This window comes from Danio rerio, chromosome 24 (genome assembly GCF_049306965.1).
Source record: "Danio rerio strain Tuebingen ecotype United States chromosome 24, GRCz12tu, whole genome shotgun sequence".
In the NCBI taxonomy this organism is placed as follows: domain Eukaryota; kingdom Metazoa; phylum Chordata; class Actinopteri; order Cypriniformes; family Danionidae; genus Danio; species Danio rerio.
In genome coordinates this window covers 10,717,501-10,730,000 of record NC_133199.1, presented here as the reverse complement: position 1 = coordinate 10,730,000, position 12,500 = coordinate 10,717,501, and the positions used below count along the sequence as shown (strand labels likewise).

The 12,500-nt window shown below is 36.3% G+C and overlaps 1 protein-coding gene across 3 annotated transcripts in view; it reads left to right on the top strand.

Moving 5' to 3' along the window:
• The window catches only part of ankha (ANKH inorganic pyrophosphate transport regulator a), a 46,152-nt gene that overhangs the window by 20,683 nt on the left and 12,969 nt on the right, over nucleotides 1-12,500 (top strand). For all 3 annotated transcript variants that reach the window (NM_001030259.2, XM_021470216.2, XM_068217103.2), the window contains 5 exons: nucleotides 3,041-3,124; nucleotides 5,493-5,663; nucleotides 5,749-5,883; nucleotides 9,784-9,876; nucleotides 10,580-10,672. In NM_001030259.2, the coding sequence (NP_001025430.2) occupies nucleotides 3,041-3,124; nucleotides 5,493-5,663; nucleotides 5,749-5,883; nucleotides 9,784-9,876; nucleotides 10,580-10,672 (576 nt within the window). The remainder of the gene's footprint in view (nucleotides 1-3,040; nucleotides 3,125-5,492; nucleotides 5,664-5,748; nucleotides 5,884-9,783; nucleotides 9,877-10,579; nucleotides 10,673-12,500) is intronic.

Genomic DNA, 12,500 nt, shown 5'->3' with positions numbered 1-12,500 from the left:
ATGCTCCAGAGCAGGCTAAGATTAATCCTCGTGGTTATATGTTAGTTTCATTGTCAATGTTACTAGAAATTAATGTGTTTTACCGTCACTCCATACTTTTGTGTATTTACATTTGTTTTCCAACAATTAGATTAAAAAGTAAGTATGTTTAATTTTTTCATGGCCTCCTAACCATATCATATCTGCCTTCATCACTATTTCTCCTCTCCACCAACCAGCAGGTGTGTGGTGTGCGGTCTGGCGCAATATGGCTGCCATCGTGTCATCCAGGTGGATGCTGCACACTGGTGGTGGATGAGGAGATTCCCCCTAATGTGTAAAGCGCTTTGAGTGCCCTGAAAAACGCTATATAAATGTAATGCCTCATTCACACGGGGCTTCCGCGTCAACGCTTGACAGAAGGTGTGTCTGAAGTTTGGGCTGTTGGATCGTCATAGCAGCGTTAGCCAATTAAATTAGTCAGCAATAGGCCATAGTCTGAGCTGGTGTATTTGCATACAGCGATCTGATTGGCTGACACTTCCATCGCCGCTTGAAAAGTCAAGCAAGTCCCAACTTTTGCAGCGAACAATGCCTCTTAAGCGGCGCCGACGGATCCACAATGCAGTTCAGCAACGCCCGACATCACTTGTGAATGTATGTGAAAGTGAATGGGAAGCGTTGACGCTGACGCCCTGTGTAAATAGGCTATAAGGAATTATTAACTCGATGCATGTAGACATGGTCTAGACCAGTGGTTCTCAAACTAGTGGTACACAGGCTTCCTTCTAGTGGTACGCGGAGGAATAAAAAAATATGTCATGTACATGCTACACACATTTCAGAATTTACCATATATAATGTATATAATATGCCATATATGACATAGCTTATATTTCTGAGGAAATCTGCCACGTTTTTTGCAACTGTGCAGAGTTGTAGCTACTTTACTGAGCTTACTTCGCTACTGTATTTCAATACTGCTCATTTTGGTGGTACTTGGAGAGACAAATTTTTTCTGAGGTGGTAGTTGATGAAAAAAGTATGAGAACCGCTGGTCTAGACGATCTGCTGCAGTTCAAATCGAGCATCAGAATGGGGAAGAAAGGTGATTTTAGTGACTGAATGTGGCATGGTTGTAGGTGTCAGACTGGCTGGTCTAAGTGTTTCAGAAACTGCTGATCTACTGGTATTTTCACGCACAACCATCTCTTGGGTTTACAGCGAGTGGTCAGAAAAAGAGAAAATATCCAGTGAGCGGCAGTTTTTTGGGCGCAAAGGAGAATGGCCAGACTGGTTCCAGCTGATAGAAAGGCAACAATAACTCAAATAATCACTCATTACAACCGAGGTATGCAGAAGAACATCTTTGAACAAACAACACATTGAACCTAGAGATGGATGGGTTACAGCAGCAGAAGACCACTCTGGGTCAGCCAAGAACTGGAAACTGAGGTTAAATTTCGCACAGGCTTACCAAAATTGGACTATAAATGATTCTACTGCTACACTCAGATGGTAGGGTCAGAATTTGGTGTCAACTACATTAAAGCGTAGATCCATCCTGCCTTGTATCAATAATTCAGACTGGTGGTGGTGTAATTGTGTGTGCAGGTCTTAATTTGTGTCGAAACATGCAGGATCCGGATCCGGCACCTCAAAGGGATTCCCCCTTCCTCAACCGCCCTCCTCCCTCTCTGCTGTTCACTTTCACTTTCTTTCGCGACTCCTCAACCTTCTTCACTTTTGTCAGCAACACCCCCACTAAGCTCACTTTCGTCCGCAACACCCCTCCGCCATCCACCGCACCAACCTCCAACCACACCTCGCCCCCTGCTCTTCACTTTTATGCGCGACACCTCTTCATCCTCGCGTAACTAGCTGGATCCGTTACCCTAATCTGTTCTGGGACCTCGCAATTCAAAAATTAAGTACTGGTGTGGGGGATATTACCTTGGCACGCTTTGTGCCCATTAGTACCAATTGAGCATCGTTTTAACACCACAACCTACCCAAGTATTGTTGCTGACCATGTCCATCCCTTTATAACCATCTTCTGATGGCTACTTCCAGCAAGATTGCACACCATGTCATAAATGTGAATCATCTCAAACCAGTTTCTTGAACATAACAATTAGTTCACTGTACTCAAATGCCCTCCGAAGTCACCGGAACACAATCCAGTAAAGCACCTTTTTAGTATGTGGTGGAACAGGAGATTCGCATCGTGGGTGTGCAGCTGACAAATCTGCAGCATGATGCTGTCATGTCAATATGGACAAAATCTCTGAGGAATATTTCCAGTACTTTGTTGAATCTATGCCACAAAGGATTTAGGCAGTTCTGAAGGCAAAAGTGGGTCCTTCCCAGTACTAGTAAGGTGTACCTAATAAAGTGAGTGTAAGTTAGCATGTAAATTAGTAAATATTCAGTTAGCCAGAGGTCTGTGTGCAAAAATTGTTTAATGCTTTAAACTCTCTGTGAATATTTACTTTAATGGACCTTAAAAACAATTGTGTTGTATGGTTAAACTTAGCAACTAATACACAAGTGAAATGCGTTTTGAACTCTAGTGCCTGTGTGTGTATGTTTAGTGCAATGTGACTTCATGTCAACACAAAAATGCAATGAAAATGTATTGAGCTAACAATGAGAGTTTGAGTGAAACATGGTGACCAAATGTCCATCCAACAGAGTTATCTTTGTTATTTAGGGGAATGAGAGATTTGTATATTCTTAATCATATCAGTATTGACCAAAATCTTTTTATTCTGTGTATCTAGTTAAATCTGTCAGTTAAGAAGGCAAAAATGGTTTCCAACTCAGTCATTTTGTCCATTGGGAATTTCATGGTGGCTTGAACAATACATGATTCAGCATGATCTAAAACTGTAGGAGTGCAAGTACAGGAAGTGCAGTATTGGAAGTTTGTTTGGGATGATAAACTATTATTAGCACAGCTTTGCTTCCTGCTTGATGTTTAATGATAAACAATAATTTGTATGGAAAACTTGTTGCATGCATTTTTTAATTCTTGCTTTTTTTTGGTTTTGCTCTAAAGGCATGGATTCATGCTGGCATCCTCCTGAAACACAAGTATAGTCTTCTAGTAGGCTCTGCCTCCATATCTGATGTTGTTGCACAGGTAAATACTAACATGTTCACTGTCAATCATGTTTTACATTCCTTTTTTTCACAAATTAAATGAAAAGTGTTTTGCTAACCTTTTAAAATAACCGATTTAGGGATGATATTCAAAAGTAAGATACACAACTTTGTTTTCCCCTTGCTGATTTCTTATTTTTTGCATGCTTGTCTCATTTTAATCTGTCAGATCATCAAACTAATTTAAATATTAGTCCAAGATAACGCAAGTAAACGCATCATGCAGTTGAAATGAAGGTTTTATTATTAAGAGAAAACAAAATGCAAAACTACATAGCCCTAGGGGAAAATGTTGGGCCACTTTTAGTAGCAACAACTGCAGTCAAGCACTTTCAATAACTTGCCAGGAGTCTCCTAAGTTTGGTTAATACTCGAAGCATCCGCTAGTTCGTTTGATGTTAACTTTGGTTGCACGCGAAATGATTTCGGCAGACACAGCGCATAATTTTTTTTTTGATACTCTAGTGAACAGTTCCTGCAGCGCCGTGTTTGATTTAAGTTGAATATGAATCACTTTGAAGATATTTTGTCTGAAACGGGTAAGAATATACAGACATCTTTATGATCTGTGGTCATAGAAATAACCAGATGATCAATAATTCTTGACTAGAACTTGCAGCAGCCGGGGGAAAGGAGGAAAGTTTTTGTTAAAAACTTTGGAAAAACCTAATGGATGAGTTTGTTAAGGCCAAAAGAGGCCATGGCAAAAGTAGAGACCCAGTTACACAATTACAGAATATGTTTTCCACCAGTCATATGTTTTACAGTAATGTCTATATTACAATTTTGAATTTAAAACGATTTAATAGTTACAAAACTATAATTAAGAAACAAATTATTTACTTGATAGCTGGAAAGGAATATTTGAACCTATCAATCTACAGTATACTGATTCCCAGTTTTTCTAGGCTTTATTGGTGATAATGGTCAGGATCATTGGACCATTATAGCCTTTTTAGCTTAAGTAGAGAACAGAAACTAGCCAGACAGTAATGTGTAAATTGTGGAGCGGGCTAATTCTAAAAAATAAGTTTTTTTAAAGTTATTTATTTTTATTAATTTTTTTTAGTAAGTGTGCTTTTTTGATGCGTTTTATTCTTTCCATAATAAAAATATATATTTGTAGAGTAACTCATGTTCAGTTGTCGTTAATATTTTAATAAACTTTAATAGGTAGAACTGTTCGAGATAAGAACATAGGTAAGGTATGCATAAAAATAAAAATAAAAATCTTAAATGGTTATAAAAATCCATATCATTAAAATAATTTATAAAAATAATTAGTTAAAAAATACTGAATGATATTAATGATATGACGTAGTTCCAGAAACTTGCTACTTCTCTTTTTATCCGCTTGACTTTACGGTCATTTTCTTTTGAGAATATCACAACAAATGCAGCAAGTATAACGTGCAGTCCGCAGAGGTGCACGATTCGGTGCAAGACGAAAGTATAAATCCAGCTTTACAGCTGAAGAATTTTGGCCCACTCTTCTTGATGTAGTTCAGCAATATAGGAGTTTTTGAGCTTGAATGTCTTTTTAAGGTCATGCCACATCTCAATTGGATGCAGGTCAGGACGTTGACTAGGCCACTATAAAGTCTTCATTTTGTTTTTTTGCCTTCAGAAGTGGATTTCCTTCATTTAAACACTGCCTGATGTGTTTTCTTCTTGGTTTTTGAGTAAAATATTGAAATTACTTTGATTATCTGAAACATTAACGTGTGACAAAAGTAAAAATAAGAAATCAGTACTGGGGCAAAGACTTTTTCACACCTCTGTTTAAATATAAAGTAAAACAAATTGCAAACAATGCAGTTATTACATGCTCCATTTTATCAGATGCACTGGTGTCTGATCACTGATTGATCAATGTTGACAACTTTTTATAAAGATAATTTGGGAAAAAAGTACTTTATATAGTTTTTTTGTAACATTACATACACAAATGACCTTATAGTCCCGTTATACACCCTTTAATATATCTGTGGTTATATAAAAGTATTAAATTATTAATATTTCTTAACAAAAAAGCATAAAAACAAGTGTAATATATTGTAAAAATATGCGATAACAAAAATGAGTCATCACAGCATATTTTAATATTTAAGCTACATATGGGCATTCTTCCTTTACTTGTAATAAACAGTACAGTATATGCAAATTTTGCTGTTCTAGCTGCTGACGCTTATTCTGAGTACTCATTTTGCATTGCACATTTGCATACAGCAGGTACAGCATATCCCTTCAGTAACCTTTGAATGCAAGTAGTTTTGTGCAGGTTTGTGATGTGTGTAAACATGTACACAATTTCGCTCAATAATAATATTTGATATTGTCGCCCACAGATAGTATTTGTGGCGATCCTCCTCCAGAGTAACCTGGAATGTTTCGAGCCTCTTCTCATCCCCATTCTCGCTCTGTATATGGGAGCCCTTGTGCGATTCACTATTGTAGGACTTGGCTACTACTGCAATGTTCACGACATCACCCCTGAATCCACCAGCACTGATCAAGGGGTACGTCCATCAAACAGATTATGGCAGAAAAGTAATGATTCAAATAAAAATAATTCATATCAAGTGTACTTCTGGTCACTTCCAGGGTGATGCCACCATAAAGAAGATGCTTAGCTTCTGGTGGCCGCTTGCTCTGATTTTGGCTACTCAGCGCATCAGCAGACCCATCGTCAATCTGTTTGTGTCACGGGACCTGAAAGGCAGCTCTGCATCAACTGAAGTGAGTGCTAGGACTTGTTCACTTCATGTATTTTCTCTGATTGGTTGGCTGATTTGTTTGGAAGTCCTAAGAGTCCATGCTTTAAAATATTTGTTCTTTCTTGCTTTCTCTTGATTTCAACATAACAACTCGTTTTGGTGGAATCGCAACTTTTATTTTCTCACCTTGACATAAAGTAGTTATTCATCGTCTTAACACTCATCCTTGTAGTTGTTGTCGTAATAGTTGTCATCGTAGTAGTATGTGTAGTAGTTCTTCTTGTGATCTCGACAAAATTTTTCCACTTTATTCATCTATTATTATTATTTTATTTGTATTATATGTATTTATTTTCTTCTTCGTTGTCTTCTAGCTTGTTGGCTACACTTTTTATACAGTTGAAGTCAGAATTATTAGCCCCCTTTTGATTTGATTTTTTAAAATATTTCCCAAGTTGTTTTTAACAGAGCAAGGACATTTTCACAGTATGTCTGATAATATTTGTTCTTCTGGAGAAAGTCTTATTTGTTTTATTTCGGCTAGAATAAAAGCAGCTATTAATTTTTTAAAAATATTTTTGGGACAAAATTATTAGCCCCTTTAAGCTATTTTTTTTTTTCGATAATCTACAGAACAAACCATCGCTATACAATAACTTGCCTAATTACCCTAACCTGCCTAGTTCACCTTATTAACCTAGTTAGGCCTTTAAACGTCACTTTAAGCTTTATAGAAGTGTCTTGTAAAATATTATTTACTTATTATTTAGATAAAATAAATCCGTTATTAGAACTAAGTTTTTAAAACTATTATGCTTAGAAATGTGCTGAAACAATCTTCCCTCTATTAAACAGAAATTGGTGAAAAAAAAATAAACTGGCGCTAATTATTCAGGCAGGCTAATAATTCTGACTTCAACTGTAAAACATGATACAGAAATGGCAATTGTAACTGTAGCGTAATAGAGCCATAATAGTCTCATATGTAAGGTAATGATCGTGGTTAACGGAGTATGATGAATAGGGAACATGAGTCTTCTGCCTAGAGCAGCAGTTGAGTCTGCACTGGCCCTTTGAACCATGAGAGAAATAATTGCAGATGTGTAACGCATTGAATCATAATATCCTTGATTATATCAAATGAGCGTAAAGATGTGTGTTTATGATTATATACACATTAAAAATCCCTCACTGTTTATACCATTAAGAGTAGGGGTGTTAAAATTAATTGTTTCTTCTGTGCACCGAGATGCAGACGCTGACAATTCGGTAATGGTTCAGTAATAATCATAACCGGTTATTATATATTGATGTCATTTATCTCAAATGCGCTGTGCAGCCGTTGTTCACTATAACGAGGGAGGGGAGCCTCGGTATTTACAACGCTCCAACTACTTTAAAACACAGAAGCTGTGCACAATTTTACTTGTGTGTGTGTGTGTGCGTGTGCGTGTGCGTGTGTGTGTGTGTGGATAGTCTTTCACTGACACTTACAGCAGAAGCCCCTATTTCACTGCGATTGAGAGAATGAAAGTAAACACCATTTCTCTCTCACTCTCACTGTGGTCCATTTGACCTGCTGGCATCTACTTGACCTCCCCTCCTCTCGGCTGTTACAGCAATTCTTCTGGATACAGACACGGGCACGTGCCTGCAGAGTTTGCTCCACCCTGTCTGAATATATCTGAAAATATAATAATAAGTAACTCATAGCCTCTGAGGACTTCCGTAGATTTGTAAAAATTATGTTTAATCACATAATCGTGTCTCAACTAAACTGATATAGACTATTTTTAGGCAAAAAAAAACAACAAAAAAAAACAATGGTCCTAATGTATTTCCTGTTTTACTTTTTTTATTTACTTTAGAGAATTCATAAAGGTTTGCATATTTATAAATGATGATATGATAACTGTGTAATGTTAGATTATGATTACATTTTTTAATTAAATAAAATTAATAAATTAATCTTATTACAGTTATGAAATAGTTTGAAAACAATCAGGAAATGTTCATGGACCAGTGGCATCACCACATTGAAATGGTCTTTATCTTATTTGCCATTGGTTATAAATGCTAAAGAAAACATCTATTTCTATCATGCAGGTACATGCAAGGCATTCAACACTGTATAGGGTTTACATTAATTTGTGAATGACCTACTTAAAATTACGTTTTAATCATACATTTCTAAAAACTGCTGGTAATTTAGTTTCCTCTCCATTGCTTTAATTAGATATTTATTTACATTATAATTTTATCATTCAGTGGATAATGACTGGTCAGAAATAATTAAATTCAAAGAAACAAACAACGCAAAACACCATCTGTGGCATTGCATTAGCACTACTACATCTCACTATACCATATACTGTAGATCAACACACTTGCATGTTTGTTTTTCACATTCATCTGAAATGCATCCTAGATCATCTCGTGAATTGGTTTATGCGATCATATTTAAATGTGTTTCGGGGCGTTTACATCTCTGCTCTTTTCACAATCAGATCAGAACAAACAAAGTGAACAGGTGTAAACAGCTCTCTAGTGCAGGGGTTTTCAAACTTTTTCAGCTGAGGGCCCCTTTGTGTAGGGCGAATTCTTTCGGGGACCCCCAAAAAATAAATATCACGCCACCCCCTCAAATTAACAACTGTATTTAATTTTTTTAAATTGTATTATTCAATACATTTATATTATAATATATTATTCAATACATTTATATTATTCACTATCTGGATTAATTTTTGTAAGATGTTAGTTGAGTTGACATGGTTTCAGTGCTTCAATCTATTGATCAAATCTTCATGCGCAGTGTTCATTGTGGTCTTCTCTCACTGGATTCCATCAAGCCATATTTTGTGTGAGTCATTGTGTTATGCCATTTTTATGCTTTTTTTCTGCCTTTGCACAGCTAGACTCTTCTGTATTTACCCTTACAGCTGAGACTAAATGTATCTAAAGATTTAAAGCTTTAAAGTTTTAAAGAGTTTTGTCATTCATCAGCCTGTTAACAGTTAACTGTACTGTTGTAACTAGCAATACTACAATGGAGGCTGTAGTGGTTCAGTGTGTTTTGTTTATTTTTATTCCTTTTTTTGTGCACATCATAATTTACTCAGGTCGACAATCCTGACTTACACTGATAAAAAATAATTTCCTAAATGCAATCTAGAATTGAGTATTCAAGTTCAAAAAGCCACAAATTTTACTTAGAAGCTTTGCTGACTTTAAAATGTCCATACCAGTGTGTTCTATTAATAATACTAAACATTACATTTAAATTATTTACACAAATAAATATGGGAAAAAGTGGAACATCTTGAAAAAAATGCATTTATATTCAGAGTATTAAAATTTGATCAGATATGTTCAGCTCCATTAAATACAGAGCACTAATACATTTTAATTTTTAATAATTAATTAGCCCTATAACTTAACACAAACAGATACATTATAATTTTTATAGGCTATAGTGGTTTTATTCAGGGTGTATACAATTGAGTTTTTTTTAATCATCCAGTTATGAACCAATGTGAGTAAGAGGTCCACTGCAGAGCTCATCCAGCTGTCATTAGTGTAACAGGGGTGAAACTCTGAGCACTTGCTGATGCGGGCCGCTGCGCTTCTTTTCCTGTTTCACGAAAGTGTCAACTGCATTTAAATGACATAAGCATAAAGCTTAATTTTTGCAGTACTTTTGAGCTCAAATTATTATAAAAAATATATTAACCTTCAGAATGATGCGGGACACAAAATTCAACCATGTGGGCCCATTGATTACCCCTTATCTAAAAAATTTTGCGGCCCCCCTAGCGCCATCTGGCGGCCCCCCAGTTTGAAAACCCCTGCTCTAGTGTACTATTACGTACCAAAGTAAATAGTAAGAGCCTTTTTAAAGTGAATTGTGTTTGTTTGATAGGCAGTAGCAGTTCTCACAGCAACGTATCCAGTGGGTCACATGCCCTATGGGTGGTTGACAGAACTACGTGCAGTGTATCCAGCTTTCGATATGGTAAGTGATGGGTTTCTCCTAAAATTTACCCTAAATAAAAAAAGAAAAAAATTTACCACCACCACAACCAAAAGAAAAAACCTGTTTACTTCTTCAAAAAAAACTTGGATTTTTATTTTTATTTTTTTTGCCTTAAGGTTCAGGAAATTTGTTTTGCTCAACACATGATGACTGGCATTCACTATAAAATGCCTCATCTTGCAGACCTGTAATTATGGACCATTTAAAGGCCTGCAACAGTCAGACTAAGATGTGCCTGATTCAACTTGTTTAGGTTTTGCCCTTTAGACCGATTACAGACATAACCAATATCAGATGTCTGTGTCTTAAGAGCCTTTAGGTTTTAATTGTGTGGTTGTGTTGGCATGTTTGAGTAAAGTATTGCTGAGAACTTGTTTTGTAACTTGAAAATTTGTTTTTGCCATCACTAGAACACAATGTTCTTCCTGTTGACCTGAAAGACAACACTTTGGTTTTAGCAAAGGTTTTGGTTTTGTGGTTTTAGATGTTTTGGATTGTTGATTATTATTATTATTATTATTAATTATAATTATTATTAATAATAATAATAATAATAATAATGTATTATATTGAATATTTTCAAATAATTCTTTCACAATATTATCTTTTTGTTTATTACATTAATAATTGTTGTTTTTGAGAATAACTAACATTTGATTAACTGTATTTCTTTTTTTAACAGAATAACCCGACCAATAAGTTGACCAGTGGTGTGATGGTCACCAAATCACATATCAAGAAGTTCACCCTTTGCTGTTTTATTCTCTCTTTAGCGGTAAGATATTTTAATAAACACCACAACTTTTTTAAATACTTTAATTTAGAAAGGATGTATTCAGTTGATCAGTTTGTGGCAGTTATGATGTTTGGTAAACATATTTTTAAAAGCACTTTGGTAAATAAACAGCATTCCTTGTGCATTTGTGTAAAATTTGCATATTATAATAATTTTCGAGCATTCAGAAGTAATGGCTGCTGATTATCAGTTATGCTATTAAAGGAATAGTTAACATTTTAAAGCAGTGATTTCCAACATTTTTTTGCCTGAGACCCCCTTTTCCCGTGGAAGACATTGTAAGCTCATATTATCACTCATAAGTTTGCAGTAAGGATGTCAAAATGTTGTTTTCAAACAAACTTTGTGTATTATTACTATATCTAGGCACGTTTATGCATATAATAGCCTAATGTAAATTATAAAAGCAAATCATCAGTAGCCCAATACTGATTTAATATTGTATTGGCCTATTTTGTGATTCAATGACAAAATTATCAGTATACACTCTGGTGTTTAAGGGAAAGATATAATATAGGCTGTTACAATTTAATACTTGCATGTTATTTGCTATGCTTTATTAATCAGTGTGAGGATTGCTACTGGCAGTGAGCAATAATTGGGTAAATAGCTGGAGAGATCTTTGTCAGGGCAAGATGCATTTCATCCTCAAGTCAAGCACAAAGCTGATCCCTCACATCATCCCTTCATCCTCTTCAAATAATTCCTTGACAAACTCTGTCGCATGTGGCAAAATAAAGTTTTCTGCAATTGTATGCCCTCTCTTTGGTTTGGCGATTACCATTACACTTTTAATATTAATTTAATTGCATTTTACTGCTCGTTAATGCAAATTTCTAATCAGCCAATCATGTGGCAGCAAGTTAATGCATTTAGGCATGTAGAGATGGTCAAGACAATCTGCTGCAGATCAAGCTGAGCATCAGAATGAGTAAAAAAGGGGATTTAAGTGACTTTGAACGTGGCATGGTTGTTGGTGCAAGACGGACTGGTCTGAGAATTTCAGAAACTCCAGATCTTCTGGGATTTTCACGCACAACCATCTCTAGGGTTTACAGAGAATGGTCTGAAAAAAGAAACTATCCAGTGCCTTGTTGATGCCAGAGGTCAGAGGAGAATGGCTAGACTGGTTCCAGCTAATAGAAAGGCAACAGCAACTCAAATTACCACCCGTTACAACCAAAATATGCAGAAGAGCATCTCTGAATGCACAACATGTCCAGCCTTGAGGCAGATGGGCTACAGCAGCAGAAGACCACACTGGGTGCCACTCCTGTGAGCTAAGAACAGGAAACTGAGGCTACAGTTTGCACAGGTTTACCATAGTTTGACGGTAGAAGAATGGAAAAACGTTGCCTGGTCTGATGAGTCTCGATTTCTGTTGCAACATTCAGATGGTAGGGTCAGAATTTGCCGTCAACAACATGAAAGCATGGATCTTCCTGCTTTGTATCAACAGTTAAGGCTGGAAGTGGTGGTGTAATGGTCTGGGGGATATTTTCTTGGCACATTTTTTGGCCCTTATTACCAATTAAGCATCATGCCAACGCCACAACCTACATACCCGAGTAATGCTGCTGACCATGTCCATCCCCTTATGACCACAAGGTACCCATCTTCCAGCAGGATAACATGCCATGTCATAAAGTGTGAATCATCTCAGACTGGATTCTTTAACATGACAATGAGCTCACCGTACTCGGAAAGCCTCCATAGTCACCAGATCTCAATCCAATAGAGCATCTTTGGGATGTGATGGAGTTTCGCATCATAAATGTGCAGCCAGCAAATCTGCGGCAACTGCGTG